Genomic DNA, 22,216 nt, shown 5'->3' with positions numbered 1-22,216 from the left:
AGTGCTGTGGGAGGAGCAGGTACGGGGATGGTCAGTGCTGAGGGTGGAGCAGGTACTGGGATGGTCAGTGCTGAGGGAGCAGCAGGTACTGGGATGGTCAGTGCTGAGGGAGGAGCAGGTACGGGTATTGTCAGTGCTGAGGGACCAGCAGGTACTGGGATGGTCAGTGCTGAGGGAGGAGCAGGTACGGGGATGGTCAGTGCTGAGGGAGGAGCAGGTACGGGTATTGTCAGTGCTGAGGGACCAGCAGGTACTGGGATGGTCAGTGCTGAGGGAGCAGCAGGTCCGGGGATGGTCAGTGCTGAGGGAGGAGCAGGTATGGGGATTGTCAGTGCTGAGGGACCAGCAGGTACTGGGATGGTCAGTGCTGAGGGAGCAGCAGATACGGGGATGGTCAGTGCTGAGGGAGGAGCAGGTATGGGGATTGTCAGTGCTGAGGGACCAGCAGGTACTGGGATGGTCAGTGCTGAGGGAGCAGCAGGTACGGGGATGGTCAGTGCTGAGGGAGGCGCAGGTACGGGGATTGTCAGTGCTGAGGGACCAGCAGGTACTGGGATGGTCAGTGCTGAGGGGCCAGCAGGTACAGGGATGGTCAGTGCTGAGGGAGCAGCAGGTACGGGGATGGTCAGTGCTGAGGGAGCAGCAGGTACTGGGATGGTCAGTGCTGAGGGACCAGCAGGTACAGCGATGGTCAGTGCTGAGGGAGCAGCAGGTACAGGGATGGTCAGTGCTGAGGGAGGAGCAGGTACGGGGATGGTCAGTGCTGAGGGAGCAGCAGGTACGGGGATGGTCAGTGCTGAGGGAGCAGCAGGTACTGGGATGGTCAGTGCTGAGGGACCAGCAGGTACAGCGATGGTCAGTGCTGAGGGAGCAGCAGGTACGGGGATGGTCAGTGCTGAGGGAGCAGCAGGTACGGGGATGGTCAGTGCTGAGGGAGGAGCAGGTACTGGGATGGTCAGAGTTGAGGGAGCAGCAGGTACTGGGATGGTCAGTGCTGAGGGAGGAGCAGGTACTGGGATGGTCAGTGCTGAGGGAGGAGCAGGTACGGGGATGGTCGGTGCTGAGGGAGCAGCAGGTACGGGGATGGTCAGTGCTGAGAGAGGAGCAGGTACTGGGATGGTCAGTGCTGAGGGAGGAGCAGGTACTGGGATGGTCAGTGCTGAGGGTGGAGCAGGTACTGGGACGGTCAGTGCTGAGGGACCAGCAGGTACAGGGATGGTCAGTGCTGAGGGATCAGCAGGTACAGGGATGGTCAGTGCTGAGGGATCAGCAGGTACTGGGATGGTCAGTGCTGAGGTATCAGCAGGTATGGGGATGGTCAGTGCTGAGGGATGAGCAGGTACGGGGATGGTCAGTGCTGAGGGAGCCGCAGGTACGGGGATGGTCAGTGCTGAGCGATCAGCAGGTACGGGGATGGTCGGTGCTGAGGGAGGAGCAGGTACGGGGATGGTCAGTGCTGAGGGTGGAGCAGGTACTGGGATGGTCAGTGCTGAGGGACCAGCAGGTACTGGGATGGTCAGTGCTCTGGGAGGCACAGGTACTGTGATGGTCAGTTCGAGGGAGCAGCAGGTACGAGGATGGTCAGTGCTGAGGGACCAGCAGGTACTGGGATGGTCAGTGCTGTGGGAGGAGCAGGTACGGGGATGGTCAGTGCTGAGGGAGCAGCAGCTACTGGGATGGTCAGTGCTGAGGGAACAGCAGGTACTGGGATGGTCAGTGCCGAGGGAGCAGCAGGTCCGGGGATGGTCAGTGCGGTGGGAGCAGCAGGTACGGGTATTGTCAGTGCTGAGGGACCAGCAGGTACTGGGATGGTCAGTGCTGAGGGAGGAGCAGGTACGGGGATGGTCAGTGCTGAGGGAGGAGCAGGTTCGGGTATTGTCAGTGCTGAGGGACCAGCAGGTACTGGGATGGTCAGTGCTGAGGGAGCAGCAGGTCCGGGGATGGTCAGTGCTGAGGGAGGAGCAGGTACTGGGATGGAGACACAGACAGACAGGGATCACACTGGGGACACAGGGAGACAGGGATCACACTGGAGACACAGGGAGACAGGGATCACACTGGGGACAGGGATCACACTGGGGACACAGGGAGACAGGGATCACACTGGAGACACGGAGACAGGGATCACACTGGGGACAGGGATCACACTGGGGACACAGGGAGACAGTGATCACACTGGAGACACGGTTCTCACTGGAGACACAGGGAGACAGGGATCACACTGGAGACACGGAGACAGGGATCACACTGGGGACAGGGATCACACTGGGGACACAGGGAGACAGGGATCACACTGGAGACACGGAGACAGGGATCACACTGGAGACAGGGATCTCACTGGAGACACAGGGAGACAGGGATCACACTGGAGACACGGAGACAGGGATCACACTGGGGACAGGGATCACACTGGGGACACAGGGAGACAGGGATCACACTGGAGACACGGAGACAGGGATCACACTGGAGACAGGGATCTCACTGGAGACACAGGGAGACAGGGATCACACTGGAGACACAGGGAGACAGGGATCACACTGGGGACAGGGATCACACTGGAGACATGGATCACACTGGAGACAGGGATCACACTGGAGACACAGGGAGACAGGGATCACACTGGGGACACAGGGAGACAGAGATCACACTGGGGACAGGGATCACACTGGAGACACAGACAGACAGGGATCACACTGGGGACACAGGGAGACAGGGATCACACTGGGGACATGGATCACACTGGAGACACAGGGAGACAGGGATCACACTGGATACACAGGGAGACAGGGATCACACTGGGGACAGGGATCACACTGGAGACACAAAGGCAGACAGGGATCACACTGGGGACAGGGATCACACTGGAGACATGGATCACACTGGAGACATGGATCACACTGGAGACAGGGAGCACACTGGAGACAGGAAGCACACTGGAGACACAGGGAGACAAGGATCACACTGGGGACAGGGATCACACTGGAGACACAGGGAGACAGGGGACACAGGGAGACAAGGATCACACTGGAGACACAGGGAGACAAGGATCACACTGGGGACAGGGATCACACTGGAGACACAGGGAGACAGGGGACACAGGGAGACAAGGATCACACTGGACACAGGGATCACACTGGAGACACAGGGAGACAGGGATCACACTGGGGACAGGGATCACACTGGAGACACAGGGAGACAGGGATCACACTGGGGACAGGGATCACACTGGAGACACAGGGGGACAGGGCCCACACCGGATACAGGGATCACACTGGAGACACAGGGAGACAGGGATCACACTGGAGAGACAGGGAGACAGGGACCACACTGGAGTCAGGGATCACACTGGAGACACAGGGAGACAGGGATCACACTGGGAACACAGGGAGACAGGGATCACACTGGAGACACAGGGAGACAGGGATCACACTGGAGACAGAGGGAGACAGGGATCACACTGGGGACTGGGATCACACTGGAGACACAGACAGACAGGGATCACACTGGGGACAGGGATCACACTGGAGACAGGGATCACACTGGAGACACAGGGAGACAGGGATCACACTGGAGTCACAGGGAGACAGGGATCACACTGGGGACAGGGATCACACTGGAGACACAGACAGACAGGGATCACACTGGGGACACAGGGAGACAGGGATCACACTGGAGACATGGATCACACTGGAGACACAGGGAGACAGGGATCACACTGGAGACACAGGGAGACAGGGATCACACTGGGGACAGGGATCACACTGGGGACACAGGGAGACAGGGATCACACTGGAGACACAGGGAGACAGGGATCACACTGGAGACAGGGATCTCACTGGAGACACAGGGAGACAGGGATCACACTGGAGACACAGGGAGACAGGGATCACACTGGGGACAGGGATCACACTGGAGACATGGATCACACTGGAGACAGGGATCACACTGGAGACAGGGATCACACTGGAGACACAGGGAGACACGGATCACACTGGGGACACAGGGAGACAGAGATCACACTGGGGACAGGGATCACACTGGGGACACAGGGAGACAGGGATCACACTGGAGACATGGATCACACTGGAGACACAGGGAGACAGGGATCACACTGGATACACAGGGAGACAGGGATCACACTGGGGACAGGGATCACACTGGAGACACAAAGGCAGACAGGGATCACACTGGAGACAGGGATCACACTGGAGACATGGATCACACTGGAGACATGGATCACACTGGAGACAGGGAGCACACTGGAGACAGGAAGCACACTGGAGACACAGGGAGACAAGGATCACACTGGGGACAGGGATCACACTGGAGACACAGGGAGACAGGGGACACAGGGAGACAAGGATCACACTGGAGACACAGGGAGACAAGGATCACACTGGACACAGGGATCACACTGGAGACACAGGGAGACAGGGATCACACTGGGGACAGGGATCACACTGGAGACACAGGGAGACAGGGATCACACTGGGGACAGGGATCACACTGGAGACACAGTGGGACAGGGCCCACACCGGATACAGGGATCACACTGGAGACACAGGGAGACAGGGATCACACTGGAGAGACAGGGACCACACTGGAGACAGGGATCACACTGGAGACACAGGGAGACAGGGATCACACTGGGAACACAGGGAGACAGGGATCACACTGGAGACACAGGGAGACAGGGATCACACTGGAGACAGAGGGAGACAGGGATCACACTGGGGACAGGGATCACACTGGAGACATGGATCACACTGGAGACACAGGGAGACAGGGATCACACTGGGGATACAGGGAGACTGGGATCACACTGGCGATAGGGATCACACTGGAGACACAGAGAGACAGGGATCACACTGGAGACACAGGGAGACAGGGATCACACTGGAGAAAGGGATCACATTGGGGACAGGGATCACATTGGGGACAGGGATCACACTGGGGACACAGGGAGACAGGGATCACACTGGACACAGGGATCACACTGGAGACACAGGGAGACAGGGACCACACTGGAGACACAGGTAGACAGGGATCACACTGGAGACAGGGATCACACTGGAGACACAGGGAGACAGGGATCACACTGGGAACACAGGGAGACAGGGATCACACTGGAGACACAGGGAGACAGGGATCACACTGGAGACACAGGGAGACAGGGATCACACTGGGGACACAGGGAGACAGGGATCACACTGGGGACACAGGGATCACACTGGAGACATGGATCACACTGGACACACAGTGAGACAGGGATCACACTGGGGATACAGGGAGACTGGGATCACACTGGCGACAGGGATCACACTGGAGACACAGGGAGACAGGGATCACACTGGAGACAGGGATCACATCGGAGACACAGGGAGACAGGGATCACACTGGAGACAGGGACCACACTGGGGACAGTGACCACACTGGGGACAGTGATCACACTGCAGACACAGGGAGATAGGAATCACACTGGGGACAGGGATCACACTGGAGACACAGGGAGACAGGGATCACACTGGAGACACAGAGAGCCAGGATCACACTGGGGGCAGGGAGACAGGGATCACACTGGGGACAGGGACACACTGTCGATACAGGGAGACAGGAATCACAATGGAGACAGGGATCACACTGGAGACACAGGGAGACAGGGATCACACTGGGGATACAGGGAGACAGGGATCACACTGGAGACACAGGGAGACAGGGATCACACTGGGGACACGGAGACAGGGATCACACTGGAGACATAGATCACACTGGAAACACAGGGAGACAGGGATCACACTGGGGACAGGGATCACACTGGGGACACAGGGAACACACTGGGGACAGGGATCATACTGGAGACAGGGATCACACTGGAGACAGGGATCACACTGGAGACACAGGGAGACGGATCACACTCGAGACAGGGATCACACTGGAGACACAGGCAGACAGGGATCACACTGGAGACACAGAGAGACAGGGATCACACTGGGGACAGGGATCACACTGGAGACACAGAGACAGGGATCACACTGGACACAGGGATCACACTGGAGACAGGGATCACACTGGAAACACAGAGAGACAGGGATCACACTGGAGACACAGGGAGACAGGTATCACACTGGAGACACAGGGAGACAGGGATCACACTGGAGGCAGGGATCACACTGGAGACACAGGGAGACAGGGATCACACTGGAGACAGGGATCACACTGGAGACAGGGATCACACTGGAGACAGAGGGAGACAGGGATCACACTGGAGACAGGGATCACACTGGAGACACAGGGAGACAGGGATCACACTGGAGACACAGGGATCACACTGGAGATATGGATCACACTGGAGACAGGGATCACACTGGAGACACAGGGAGACAGGGATCACACTGGGGACACAGGGAGACAGGGATCACACTGGGGACACAGGGAGACAGGGATCACACTGGACACAGGGATCACACTGGAGACACAGGGAGACAGGGATCACACTGGAGACACAGGGATCACACTGGAGACAGGGATCACACTGGGGACACAGGGAGACAGGGATCACACTGGAGACACAGGGAGACAGGGATCACACAGGGAGACAGGGATCACACTGGAGACACAGGGAGACAGGGATCACACTGGACACAGGGATCACACTGGAGACACAGGGAGACTGGGATCACACTGGAGACAGGGATCACACTGGGGACACAGGGAGACAGGGATCACACTGGGGACAGTGATCACACTGGGGACACAGGGAGACGGGGACACAGGGAGACAGGGATCACACTGGAGACACAGGGAGACAGGGATCACACTGGAGACACAGGGAGACAGGGATCACACTGGAGACACAGGGAAACACGGATCACACAGGAGACACAGGGAGACAGGGATCACACTGGAGACACAGGGAGACAGGGATCACACTGGAGACACAGGGAGACGGATCACACTGGAGACACAGGGAGACGGATCACACTGGAGACAGGGATGACACTGGAGACACGGGGAGACAGGGATCACACTGGAGACACAGAGAGACAGGGATGACACTGGAGACACAGAGAGACAGGGATCACACTGGGGACACAGGGAGACAGATCTCACTGGAGACATAGGGAGACAGAGATCACACAGGAGACACAGGGAGACAGGGATCACACTGGAGACACAGGGAACACACTGGGGACAGGGATCACACTGGAGACAGGGATCACACTGGAGACAGGGATCACACTGGAGACAGGGATCACACTGGAGACACAGGGAGACGGATCACACTCGAGACAGGGATCACACTGGAGACACAGGCAGACAGGGATCACACTGGAGTAACAGAGAGACAGGGATCACACTGGGGACAGGGATCACACTGGAGACACAGAGACAGGGATCACACTGGACACAGGGATCACACTGGAGACAGGGATCACACTGGAAACACAGAGAGACAGGGATCACACTGGAGACACAGGGAGACAGGTATCACACTGGAGACACAGGGAGACAGGGATCACACTGGAGGCAGGGATCACACTGGAGACACAGGGAGACAGGGATCACACTGGAGACACAGGGAGACAGGGATCGCACTGGAGACAGGGATCGCACTGGAGACAGGGATCACACTGGAGACAGGGATCACACTGGAGACAGAGGGAGACAGGGATCACACTGGAGACAGGGATCACACTGGAGACACAGGGAGACAGGGATCACACTGGAGACACAGGGATCACACTGGAGACATGGATCACACTGGAGACAGGGATCACACTGGAGACACAGGGAGACAGGGATCACACTGGGGACACAGGGAGACAGGGATCACACTGGGGACACGGAGACAGGGATCACACTGGACACAGGGATCACACTGGAGACACAGGGAGACAGGGATCACACTGGAGACAGGGATCACACTGGAGACACAGGGAGACAGGGATCACACTGGAGACACAGGGAGACAGGGATCACACTGGACACAGGGATCACACTGGAGACACAGGGAGACTGGGATCACACTGGAGACAGGGATCACACTGGGGACACAGGGAGACAGGGATCACACTGGGGACAGTGATCACACTGGGGACGCAGGGAGACAGGTGACATAGGGAGACAGGGATCACACTGGAGACACAGGGAGACAGGGATCACACTGGAGACACAGGGAAACACGGATCACACAGGAGACACAGGGAGACAGGGATCACACTGGAGACACAGGGAGACAGGGATCACACTGGAGACACAGGGAGACGGATCACACTGGAGACACAGGGAGACGGATCACACTGGAGACAGGGATGACACTGGAGACACGGGGAGACAGGGATCACACTGGAGACACAGAGAGACAGGGATGACACTGGAGACACAGAGAGACAGGGATCACACTGGGGACACAGGGAGACAGATCTCACTGGAGACATAGGGAGACAGAGATCACACAGGAGACACAGGGAGACAGGGATCACACTGGAGACACAGGGAGACAGGGATCACACTGGAAACACAGAGAGACAGGGATCATACTGGGGACACAGGGAGCCAGGGTTCACACTGGACACAGGGATCACACTGGAGACACAGGGAGACAGGGATCACACTGGAGACACAGGGAGACAGGGATCACACTGGAGACACAGGAAGATAGGGATCACACTGGAGACAGGGAGGCAGGGATCACACTGGGGACAGGGATCACACTGGAGACACAGGGAGACAGGGATCACACTGGAGACACAGGGAGACGGATCACACTGGAGACAGGGATGACACTGGAGACACGGGGAGACAGGGATCACACTGGAGACACAGAGAGAGACAGGGATCACACTGGAGACACAGAGAGACAGGGATCACACTGGAGACAGGGATCACACTGGGGACACAGGGAGGCAGGGATCACACTGGGGACAGGGATCACACTGGAGACACAGGGAGACAGGGATCACACAGGAGACACAGGGAGACAGGGATCACACTGGAGACACAGGGAGACAGGGATCACACTGGGGACACAGGGAGACGGATCACACTGGAGACAGGGATGACACTGGAGACACGGGGAGACAGGGATCACACTGGAGACACAGAGAGACAGGGATGACACTGGAGACACAGAGAGACAGGGATCACACTGGGGACACAGGGAGACAGAGATCTCACTGGAGACATAGGGAGACAGAGATCTCACTGGAGACACAGGGAGACAGGGATCACACTGGAGACACAGGGAGACAGGGATCACACTGGACACAGGGATCACACTGGAGACACAGGGAGACGGGGATCACACTGGAGACAGGGATCACACTGGAGACACAGGGAGACAGGGATCACACTGGAGACACAGGGAGATAGGGATCACACTGGAGACAGGGAGGCAGGGATCACACTGGGGACAGGGATCACACTGGAGACACAGGGAGACAGGAATCACACTGGAGACACAGGGAGACGGATCACACTGGAGACAGGGATGACACTGGAGACACGGGGAGACAGGGATCACACTGGAGACACAGAGAGACAGGGATCACACTGGAGACACAGAGAGACAGGGATCACACTGGAGACACAGAGAGACAGGGATCACACTGGAGACACAGAGAGACAGGGATCACACTGGAGACACAGAGAGACAGGGATCACACTGGAGACACAGGGAGGCAGGGATCACACTGGGGACAGGGATCACACTGGAGACACAGGGAGACAGGGATCACACAGGAGACACAGGGAGACGGTTCACACTGGAGACAGGGATCACACTGGAGACACGGGGAGACAGGGATCACACTGGAGACACAGAGAGACAGGGATGACACTGGAGACACAGAGAGACAGGGATCACACTGGAGACAGGGATCACACTGGGGACACAGGCAGGCAGGGATCACACTGGGGACAGGGATCACACTGGAGACACAGGGAAACACGGATCACACAGGAGACACAGGGAGACAGGGATCAAACTGGGGACACAGGGAGAGGGGAACACACTGGAGACACAGGGAGACATGGATCACACTGGGGACACAGGGAGACACAGATCACACAGGAGACACAGGGAGACAGGGATCACACTGGAGACACGGATCACACCGGAGACACAGGGAGACAGGGATCACACTGGGGACACAGGGAGACACGGATCACACTGGAGACACAGGGGGACAGAGATCACACTGGAGACACAGGGAGACAGAGATCACACAGGAGACATAGGGAGACAGGGATCACACAGGAGACACAGGGAGACACGGATCACACTGGAGACACAGGGAGACAGAGATCACACAGGAGACATAGGGAGACAGAGATCACACAGGAGACACAGGGAGACAGGGATCACACAGGAGACACAGGGAGACAGGGATCACACTGGAGACACAGGGAGACAGGGATCACACTGGAAATACAGAGAGACAGGGATCACACTGGGGACACAGGGAGCCAGGGATCACACTGGACACAGGGATCACACTGGAGACACAGGGAGACAGGGATCACACTGGAGACAGGGATCACACTGGAGACACAGGGATCACACTGGAGACACAGGGATCACACTGGAGACAGGGATCACACTGGGGACACAGGGAGACAGGGATCACACTGGAGACACAGGGAGATAGGGATCACACTGGAGACAGGGATCACACTGGGGACACAGGGAGGCAGGGATCACACTGGGGACAGGGATCACACTGGAGACACAGGGAGACAGGGATCACACTGGAGACACAGGGAGACGGATCACACTGGAGACAGGGATCACACTGGAGACGCGGGGAGACAGGGATCACACTGGAGACACAGAGAGACAGGGATGACACTGGAGACACAGAGAGACAGGGATCACACTGGGGACAGGGATCACACTGGAGACACAGGGAGACAGGGATCACACTGGGGTCACAGGGAGACAGGGATCACACTGGAGACACAGGGAGACAGGGATCACACAGGGGACAGGGATCACACTGGGGACACAGGGAGACAGGGATCACACTGGATACACAGGGAGGCAGGGATCACACTGGAGACACAGGGAGACAGGGATCACACTGGAGACACAGGGAGACAGGGATCACACTGGAGACAGGGATCACACTGGACACAGGGATCACACTGGCGACAGGGATCACACTGGAGACACAGGGAGACAGGGATCACACTGGAGACACAGGGAGACATGGATCACACTGGGGACACAGGGAGACACGGATCACACAGGAGACACAGGGAGACAGGGATCACACTGGAGACAGGGATGACACTGGAGACACGGGGAGACAGGGATCACACTGGGGACAGGGATCACACTGGGGACACAGGGAGACAGGGATCACACTGGGGACAGGGATCACACTGGGGACACAGGGAGACAGGGGACACAGGGAGACAGGGATCACACTGGAGACACAGGGAGACAGGGATCACACAGGAGACACAGGGAGACAGGGATCACACTGGGGACACAGGGAGACAGGGATCACACTGGAGACAGGGATCACACTGGGGACACAGGGAGACAGGGATCACACTGGGGACAGGGATCACACTGGGGACACAGGGATCACACTGGAGACACAGGGAGACAGGGATCACACAGGAGACACAGGGAGACAGGGATCACACTGGGGACACAGGGAGACAGGGATCACACTGGATACACAGGGAGACAGGGATCACACAGGAGACACAGGGAGACAGGGATCACACTGGAGACACAGGAAGACAGGGATCACACAGGAGACACAGGAAGACAGGGATCAAACTGGGGACACAGGGAGACAGGGATCACACTGGAGACACAGGGAGACATGGATCACACTGGGGACACAGGGAGACACGGATCACACAGGAGACACAGGGAGACAGGGATCACACTGGAGACAGGGATGACACTGGAGACACGGGGAGACAGGGATCACACTGGGGACAGGGATCACACTGGAGACACAGGGAGACATGGATCACACTGGGGACACAGGGAGACACGGATTACACAGGAGACACAGGGAGACACGGATCACACCGGAGACACAGGGAGACAGGGATCACACTGGGGACACAGGGAGACACGGATCACACTGGAGACACAGGGAGACAGGGATCACACTGGAGATACTGATCACGTGGAGATAGGGAGATATTCACTCCGGTAGGATCACATCAACTGACCTCTTCTTCCTGTCCTGGCTTCATCTTTCTTCTGTTGGAGCTGGGTGTTGGATACTAGCTTCTCTGGAACCACCGGATCTCTCTGAGGAAGGGTTCAGGAAGAGAAGCATTGATTACCGCAAAGTCTGTCAGTGGTGCAGAACAACCCTGTTCAAGTCTACAGCCAGCACGGCCGCGTACAGGATGGAACCGAACCAGAAAGCTCCAGAGAAACTCAGCAGCTCCGGCAGGTTCTGCGGAGAGAGGAACAGAGCTCGCGTTTCTTCCCAACTGACCGTAGGCAGGAAGAAGGTGGTGTGTGAGCAGTGTGTGTCACGACAGGGCCTGGGTCCAGGTCAGAGCAGGGAGGCGTTCAGTCTCTGACATGTCTGAACTCCATCATCGAGTTCTGAAGGCTGCAGGGTCCCCGAGCGGACACTGAGATGCTATTCTTACAGCTTTTGTTGGAGCACTGCAGCAAGCCACAGGGAACGGGGTTGGGGCGCTGAGATGTCAGGCAACTGGAGGCTCGGGGCCACTTCCACAGAGAAAGGAGGGAGTGCGACAAAGGGTGGTCAGATTGATTCTGGCAATGGCAGGTTGGCTGCGTGGCGAGACGGGGATCGGTCAGGATCACGTGGGATGACGAGGCTGAGTCGGGACCTCAGATTAATTCTAACAGGGGCTCGATGGGGAGGAGGGGGTGGTAACGGCAGGAAGGATGTTCCTCATGACTGGGGGAGGTCAGAGTCGAGGGGGCGAGTGTCACAGTCGAAGGAGAAGAGAGTCCAGAACTGGGGTGGGGTGGGGTGGGGTGGGGTGACAGTCTGAAAGGGATGAGGTGGGGACTGAGGAGGGCAGGTTTGTGAGGATGGGGTTGGGTCTCTGTCACAGAGAGCGGTCAGGGCTGGACACAGCCTGAAGGGATCACGTGACTGCTTTGTGTGATCAGCTGTGATCTGACTGAATGGGATAGCAGGCTGGAAGGCCCGAATGGCCCACTCCTGTTTGTGATGTTACTCTGTCATTGAGCAGGTATCTCAACGTACCGTCCCAACCCACCCGCCGCTTCCCATCATCCTCAGGGAACGAGAGCACACCTCCCCCCTCCCCCACACCCACCCGCCCCTTCCCATCATCCTCAGGGAACGAGAGCACACCTCCCCCCTCCCCCACACCCACCCGCCGCTTCCCATCATCCTCAGGGAACGAGAGCACACCTCCCCCCTCCCCCACACGCCGCTTCCCATCATCCTCAGGGAACAAGGGCACACCTCTCCCCTCCCCCACACCCACCCGCCCATTCCCATCATCCTCAGGGAACGAGAGCACACCTCCCCCCTCCCCCACACGCCGCTTCCCATCATCCTCAGGGAACGAGAGCACACCTCCCCCCTCCCCCACACCCAACCGCCGCTTCCCATCATCCTCAGGGAACGAGAGCACACCTCCCCCCTCCCCCACACGCCGCTTCCCATCATCCTCAGGGAACGAGAGCACACCTCTCCCCTCCCCCACACCCACCCGCCGCTTCCCATCATCCTCAGGGAACGAGAGCACACCTCCCCCACACCCACCCGCCGCTTCCCATCATCCTCAGGGAACGAGAGCACACCTCCCCCCTCCCCCACACCCACCCGCCGCTTCCCATCATCCTCAGGGAACGAGAGCACACCTCTCCCCTCCCCCACACCCACCCGCCGCTTCCCATCATCCTCAGGGAACGAGAGCACACCTCCCCCCTCCCCCACACCCACCCGCCGCTTCCCATCATCCTCAGGGAACGAGAGCACACCTCCCCCCTCCCCCACACCCACCCGCCGCTTCCCATCATCCTCAGGGAACGAGAGCACACCTCTCCCCTCCCCCACACCCACCCGCCGCTTCCCATCATCCTCAGGGAACGAGAGCACACCTCTCCCCTCCCCCACACCCACCCGCCGCTTCCCATCATCCTCAGGGAACAAAAGCACACCTCCCCCACCCATGGCCAATCCACCCTAACCTGCACATCCCTGGGCACTATGGGACAATTTAGCATGGCAAATCCACCCTAACCTGCACATCCGTGGGCACTATGGGACAATTTAGCATGGCCAATCCACCCTAACCTGCACATCCCTGGGTACTATGGGACAATTTAGCATGGCCAATCCACCCTAACCTGCACATCCCTGGGCACTATGGGACAATTTAGCACGGCCAATCCACCCTAACCCGTACATCCCTGGGCACTATGGGACAATTTAGCATGGCCAATCCACCCGAACCTGCACATCCCTGGGCACTACGGGACAATTTAGCATGGCCAATCCACCCTAACCCGCACATCCCTGGGCACTATGGGACAATTTAGCATGGCCAATCCACCCTAACCTGCACATCCCTGGGTACTACGGGACAATTTAGCATGGCCAATCCACCCTAACCTGCACATCCCTGGGCACTATGGGACAATTGAGCATGGCCAATCCACCCAAACCTGCACATCCCTGGGCACTATGGGACAATTGAGCATGGCCAATCCACCCTAACCTGCACATCCCTGGGTACTATGGGACAATTGAGCATGGCCAATCCACCCAAACCTGCACATCCCTGGGCACTATGGGACAATTGAGCATGGCCAATCCACCCTAACCTGCACATCCCTGGGTACTATGGGACAATTGAGCATGGCCAATCCACCCTAACCTGCACATCCCTGGGTACTATGGGACAATTTAGCATGGCCAATCCACCCTAACCTGCACATCCCTGGGTACTATGGGACAATTGAGCATGGCCAATCCACCCAAACCTGCACATCACTGGAGTGTGGGAGGAAACCGGAGCACCGGAGGAAACCCTCGCAGATACTGGGAGAATGTGCAAACTCCACACAGACAGTCGCCCTGTGGCTGGGACTGAGCCCGAATCCCTGGCGCCGTGAGACAGCGGTGCTAACCACTGTGCTACCGTGCTGCACGAAGAGTGAAATGATCTCCTTTCGATATAGGGTTCGGTGAAGATGGCAAAATTGCAGATGGGCATTTGTCTTTTGGATGGGCGGGGGGAATTTGAGCTCAGGACCAGGCGACGTGAAGGTCTTGGGTCGAGAGTCTGCTCGACGTCCCTCTGCTGCACTGACCGTCATGAAGGCCCCACGCACCCAGTTCCCAGCTCAACGGAAGGATTCAGGTTAATGCCACGGGGCAAGGCGATGGGAAAGGAGAGGGTTCTCATCACAGTCGGAGTGCTGTCAGCAGAACGGGTCGGGCAGTTGGTCAAAAGGAAACGCTGTTTGAGGACATGGATGTGTGGAGTTCTGAGCCAGGCAACCATTGAGTGGCGACAGCAGATTCCTGGGAGAAGAGTGCCAAAACGCTGCACACTATCCTGTTGGGGATACTGCACAGAGTGAGGGAAGGGTGTAATAGAGCAGGGGACGCCAGCAGCAGGGTTGGGGAGTCGGGGGAAAGGAGACGCCACTCAGGCCACCTCGGCAGTCGGGTCCGCACCTTATCCTTTCTCTTGGAGGGACCCTTGGCGCCTTTGCCCGTCTTGTCCAGCTTGTCCAGGGCGGTGTTGCTGCCGATCTGGCTAGTGCTGCGGTCACTCTTGGAGTCAGGCCGGCGAAACAGATTGGGCTGCACAGACACACGGACAAACACAGCAGCCGTGAGACAATGCACACTCAGCATGGCACACAGAGACAAGTTACAGGACACATATGGTGGGGGAAGGATTTCGTAATATGCAGAGCGACGCTACATAATACCCACAGGGACTGCTATTCTCTATAATACACACAGGGACTGCTATTCTTTATAATACCCACAGGGACTGCTATTCTCTATAATACACACAGGGACTGCTATTCTTTATAATACACACAGGGACTGCTATTCTCTACAACACACACAGGGACTGCTATTCTCTATAATACACACAGCGACTGCTATTCTCTATAATACACACAGCGACTGCTATTCTCTATAATACACACAGGGACTGCTATTCTCTACAACACACACAGGGACTGCTATTCTCTATAATACACACAGGGACTGCTATTCTCTACAATACACACAGGGACTGCTATTCTCTACAATACACACAGGGACTGCTATTCTCTACAATACACACAGGGACTGCTATTCTCTACAAGACACACAGGGACTGCTATTCTCGACAATACCCACAGGGACTGGTATTCTCTATAATACACACAGGGACTGCTATTCTCTACAATACACACAGGGACTGCTATTCTCTACAATACCCACAGGGACTGCTATTCTCGACAATACCCACAGGGACTGCTATTCTCTACAATACACACAGGGACTGCTATTCTCGACAATACCCACAGGGACTGCTATTCTCTAATAATACACACAGGGACTGCTTTTCTCTACAATACACACAGGGACTGCTATTCTCTACAATACACACAGGGACTTGTATTCTCTATAATACACACAGGGACTGCTATTCTCTATAATACACACAGGGACTGCTATTCTCTACAATACACACAGGGACTTGTATTCTCTACAATACACACAGGGACTTGTATTCTCTATAATACACACAGGGACTGCTATTCTCTACAATACACACAGGGACTTGTATTCTCTATAATACACACAGGGACTGCTATTCTCTACAATACACACAGGGACTTGTATTCTCTACAATACACACAGGGACTGCTATTCTCTAATAATACACACAGGGACTGCTATTCTCTACAATACACACAGGGACTGCTATTCTCTATAATACACACAGGGACTGCTATTCTCGACAATACCCACAGGGACTGCTATTCTCTACAATACACACAGGGACTGCTATTCTCGACAATACACACAGGGACTGCTATTCTCTATAATACACACAGGGACTGGTATTCTCTATAATACACACAGGGACTGCTATTCTCCACAATACACACAGGGACTGCTATTCTCTACAATACACACAGGGACTGCTATTCTCTACAATACACACAGGGACTGCTATTCTCTATAATACACACAGGGGCTGCTATTCTCTACAATACACACAGGGACTGCTATTCTCTACAATACACACAGGGACTGCTATTCTCGACAATACCCACAGGGACTGCTATTCTCTACAATACACACAGGGACTTGTATTCTCTATAATACACACAGGGACTGCTATTCTCTAATAATACACACAGGGACTGCTATTCTCTACAATACACACAGGGACTGCTATTCTCTATAATACACACAGGGACTGCTATTCTCTACAACACACACAGGGACTGCTATTCTCTATAATACACACAGGGACTGCTATTCTCTACAATACACACAGGGACTGCTATTCTCTACAATACACACAGGGACTGCTATTCTCTACAATACACACAGGGACTGCTATTCTCTACAAGACACACAGGGACTGCTATTCTCGACAATACCCACAGGGACTGGTATTCTCTATAATACACACAGGGACTGCTATTCTCTACAATACACACAGGGACTGCTATTCTCTACAATACCCACAGGGACTGCTATTCTCGACAATACCCACAGGGACTGCTATTCTCTACAATACACACAGGGACTGCTATTCTCTATAATACACACAGGGGCTGCTATTCTCTACAATACCCACAGGGACTGCTATTCTCTATAATACACACAGGGACTGCTATTCTCTAATAATACACACAGGGACTGCTATTCTCTACAATACACACAGGGACTGCTATTCTCTATAATACACACAGGGACTGCTATTCTCTACAACACACACAGGGACTGCTATTCTCTACAATACACACAGGGACTGCTATTCTCTACAATACACACAGGGACTGCTATTCTCTACAATACACACAGGGACTGCTATTCTCTACAATACACACAGGGACTGCTATTCTCTACAAGACACACAGGGACTGCTATTCTCAACAATACCCACAGGGACTGGTATTCTCTATAATACACACAGGGACTGCTATTCTCTACAATACACACAGGGACTGCTATTCTCTACAATACCCACAGGGACTGCTATTCTCGACAATACCCACAGGGACTGCTATTCTCTACAATACACACAGGGACTGCTATTCTCTATAATACACACAGGGGCTGCTATTCTCTACAATACACACAGGGACTGCTATTCTCTACAATACCCACAGGGACTGCTATTCTCTACAATACACACAGGGACTGCTATTCTCTATAATACACACAGGGACTGCTATTCTCTACAATACACACAGGGACTGCTATTCTCTACAATACCCACAGGGACTGCTATTCTCGACAATACCCACAGGGACTGCTATTCTCTACAATACACACAGGGACTGCTATTCTCTATAATACACACAGGGACTGCTATTCTCTACAATACACACAGGGACTTGTATTCTCTACAATACACACAGGGACTTGTATTCTCTATAATACACACAGGGACTGCTATTCTCTACAATACACACAGGGACTGCTATTCTCTACAATACACACAGGGACTTGTATTCTCTATAATACACACAGGGACTGCTATTCTCTACAATACACACAGGGACTGCTATTCTCTACAATACACACAGGGACTTGTATTCTCCACAATACACACAGGGACTGCTATTCTCTAATAATACACACAGGGACTGCTATTCTCTACAATACACACAGGGACTGCTATTCTCTACAATACACACAGGGACTTGTATTCTCTACAACACACACAGGGACTGCTATTCTCGACAATACCCACAGGGACTGATATTCTCTATAATACACACAGGGGCTGCTATTCTCTACAATACACACAGGGACTGCTATTCTCTACAATACACACAGGGACTGCTATTCTCTATAATACACACAGGGGCTGCTATTCTCTACAATACACACAGGGACTGCTATTCTCTACAATACACACAGGGACTGCTATTCTCGACAATACCCACAGGGACTGCTATTCTCTACAATACACACAGGGACTTGTATTCTCTATAATACACACAGGGACTGCTATTCTCTAATAATACACACAGGGACTGCTATTCTCTACAATACACACAGGGACTGCTATTCTCTACAATACACACAGGGACTTGTATTCTCTACAACACACACAGGGACTGCTATTCTCTACAATACACACAGGGACTGATATTCTCTACAATACCCACAGGGACTGCTATTCTCTACAATACACACAGGGACTGCTATTCTCGACAATACCCACAGGGACTGCTATTCTCTACAATACACACAGGGACTGGTATTCTCTATAATACACACAGGGACTGCTATTCTCTAATAATACACACAGGGACTGCTATTCTCTACAATACACACAGGGACTGCTATTCTCTACAATACACACAGGGACTTGTATTCTCTACAACACACACAGGGACTGCTATTCTCTACAATACACACAGGGACTGATATTCTCTACAATACCCACAGGGACTGCTATTCTCTATAATACACACAGGGACTGCTATTGTCTACAACACACACAGGGGCTGCTATTCTCTGTAATACACACAGGGACTGCTATTCTCTGTAATACACACAGGGACTGCTATTCTCTGTAATACACACAGGGACTGCTATTGTCTACAACACACACAGGGGCTGCTATTCTCTGTAATACACACAGGGACTGCTATTCTCTGTAATACACACAGGGACTGCTATTCTCTGTAATACACACAGGGACTGCTATTCTCTATAATATACACAGGGACTGCTATTCTCTATAATATACACAGGGACTGATATTCTCAACAACACACACAGGGGCTGCTATTCTCTGTAATACACACAGGGACTGCTATTCTCTGTAATACACACAGGGACTGCTATTCTCTGTAATACACACAGGGACTGCTATTCTCTATAATATACACAGGGACTGCTATTCTCTATAATATACACAGGGACTGATATTCTCAACAATACCCACAGGGACTGCTATTCTCAATAATACCCACAGGGACTGCTATTCTCTACAATACACACAGGGACTGCTATTCTCTACAATACACACAGGGACTGCTATTCTCAATAATACCCACAGGGACTGCTATTCTCTACAATACACACAGGGACTGCTATTCTCTACAATACACACAGGGACTGCTATTCTCGATAATATACACAGGGACTGATATTCTCTACAATAGACACAGGGACTGCTATTCTCAAAAATACCCACAGGGACTGCTATTCTCAATAATACCCACAGGGACTGCTATTCTCTACAATACACACAGGGACTGCTATTCTCTACAATACACACAGGGACTGCTCTTCTCGATAATATATACAGGGACTGATATTCTCTACAATACACACAGGGACTGCTATTCTCAAAAATACCCACAGGGTCTGCTATTCTCTATAATACACACAGGGACTGCTATTCTCTATAATACACACAGGGACTGCTATTCTCTATAATATACACAGGGACTGATATTCTCTACAATACACACAGGGACTGCTATTCTCAATAATACCCACAGGGACTGCTATTCTCTACAATACACACAGGGACTGCTATTCTCTACAATACACACAGGGGACTGCTATTCTCTACAATACCCAAAGGGACTGCTATTTTCTATAACACACACAGGGAACTGCTATTCTCTATAATACACACAGGGACTGCTATTCTCAATAATACAAACAGGGACTGCTATTCTCTACAATACACACCGGGACTGCTATTCTCTACAATACACACAGGGACTGCTATTCTCTACAATTCCCACAGGGACTGGTATTCTCTATAATACCCACAGGGACTGCTATTCTCAATAATACACACAGGGACTGCTGTTCTCTACAATACACACAGGGACTGCTATTCTCTATAATACACACAGGGACTGCAATTCTCTACAATACACACAGGGACTGCTATTCTCTACAATACACACAGGGACTGCTATTCTCTATAATACACACCGGGACAGATATTCTCTACAATACACACAGGCACTGCTATTCTCTACAATTCCCACAGGGACTGGTTTTCTCTATAATACCCACAGGGACAGCTATTCTCAATAATACACACAGGGACTGCTGTTCTCTACAATACACACAGGGACTGCTATTCTCTATAATACACACAAGGACTGATATTCTCTACAATACACACAGGGACTGCTATTCTCTACAATACACACAGGGAACTGCTATTCTCTATAATACACAAAGGGACTGATATTCTCTACAAGACACTCAGGGACTGCTATTCTCTACAATACCCAAAGGGACTGCTATTTTCTATAACACACAGGGAACTGCTATTCTCAAAACATACACACAGGGACTGCTATTCTCAATAAAACACACAGGGACTGATATTCTCTACAATTCCCACAGGGACTGGTATTCTCTATAATACCCACAGGGACAGCTATTCTCAATAATACACACAGGGACTGCTGTTCTCTACAATACACACAGGGACTGCTATTCTCTATAATACACACAGGGACTGATATTCTCTACAATACACACAGGGACTGCTATTCTCCACAATACACACAGGGAACTGCTATTCTCTATAATACACAAAGGGACTGATATTCTCTACAATACACACAGGGACTGCTATTCTCTACAATACCCAAAGGGACTGCTATTTTCTACAACACACAGGGAACTGCTATTCTCGAAAAATACACACAGGGACTGCTATTCTCAGTAATACACACAGGGACTGATATTCTCTACAATTCCCACAGGGACTGGTATTCTCTATAATACCCACAGGGACAGCTATTCTCAATAATACACACAGGGACTGCTGTTCTCTACAATACACACAGGGACTGCTATTCTCTATAATACACACAGGGACTGATATTCTCTACAATACACACAGGGACTGCTATTCTCTACAATACACACAGGGAACTGCTATTCTCTATAATACACAAAGGGACTGATATTCTCTACAATACACACAGGGACTGCTATTCTCTACAATACCCAAAGGGACTGCTATTTTC

The 22,216-nt window shown here is 53.4% G+C and overlaps 1 protein-coding gene across 1 annotated transcript in view; it reads right to left on the bottom strand.

Moving 5' to 3' along the window:
• LOC148135328 (leucine-rich repeat-containing protein 71-like) overlaps window positions 1–22,216 on the bottom strand; it is a 380,621-nt gene that overhangs the window by 68,352 nt on the left and 290,053 nt on the right. The window contains exons 6-7 of the mRNA XM_087985124.1: window positions 15,681–15,809; window positions 12,202–12,283 (exon numbers count right to left, since the gene is read on the bottom strand). Of these exons, the coding sequence (XP_087841250.1) occupies window positions 12,202–12,283; window positions 15,681–15,809 (211 nt within the window). The remainder of the gene's footprint in view (window positions 1–12,201; window positions 12,284–15,680; window positions 15,810–22,216) is intronic.

The sequence above is a fragment of the Chiloscyllium plagiosum genome, unplaced genomic scaffold, assembly GCF_037043375.1.
Source record: "Chiloscyllium plagiosum isolate Xiang-an unplaced genomic scaffold, Cpla_swu_hap1 HiC_scaffold_50, whole genome shotgun sequence".
Lineage (NCBI taxonomy): Eukaryota > Metazoa > Chordata > Chondrichthyes > Orectolobiformes > Hemiscylliidae > Chiloscyllium > Chiloscyllium plagiosum.
The sequence above is the reverse complement of the archived record's forward strand: the minus strand, read 5'-3'. Positions and strand labels throughout refer to the sequence as shown.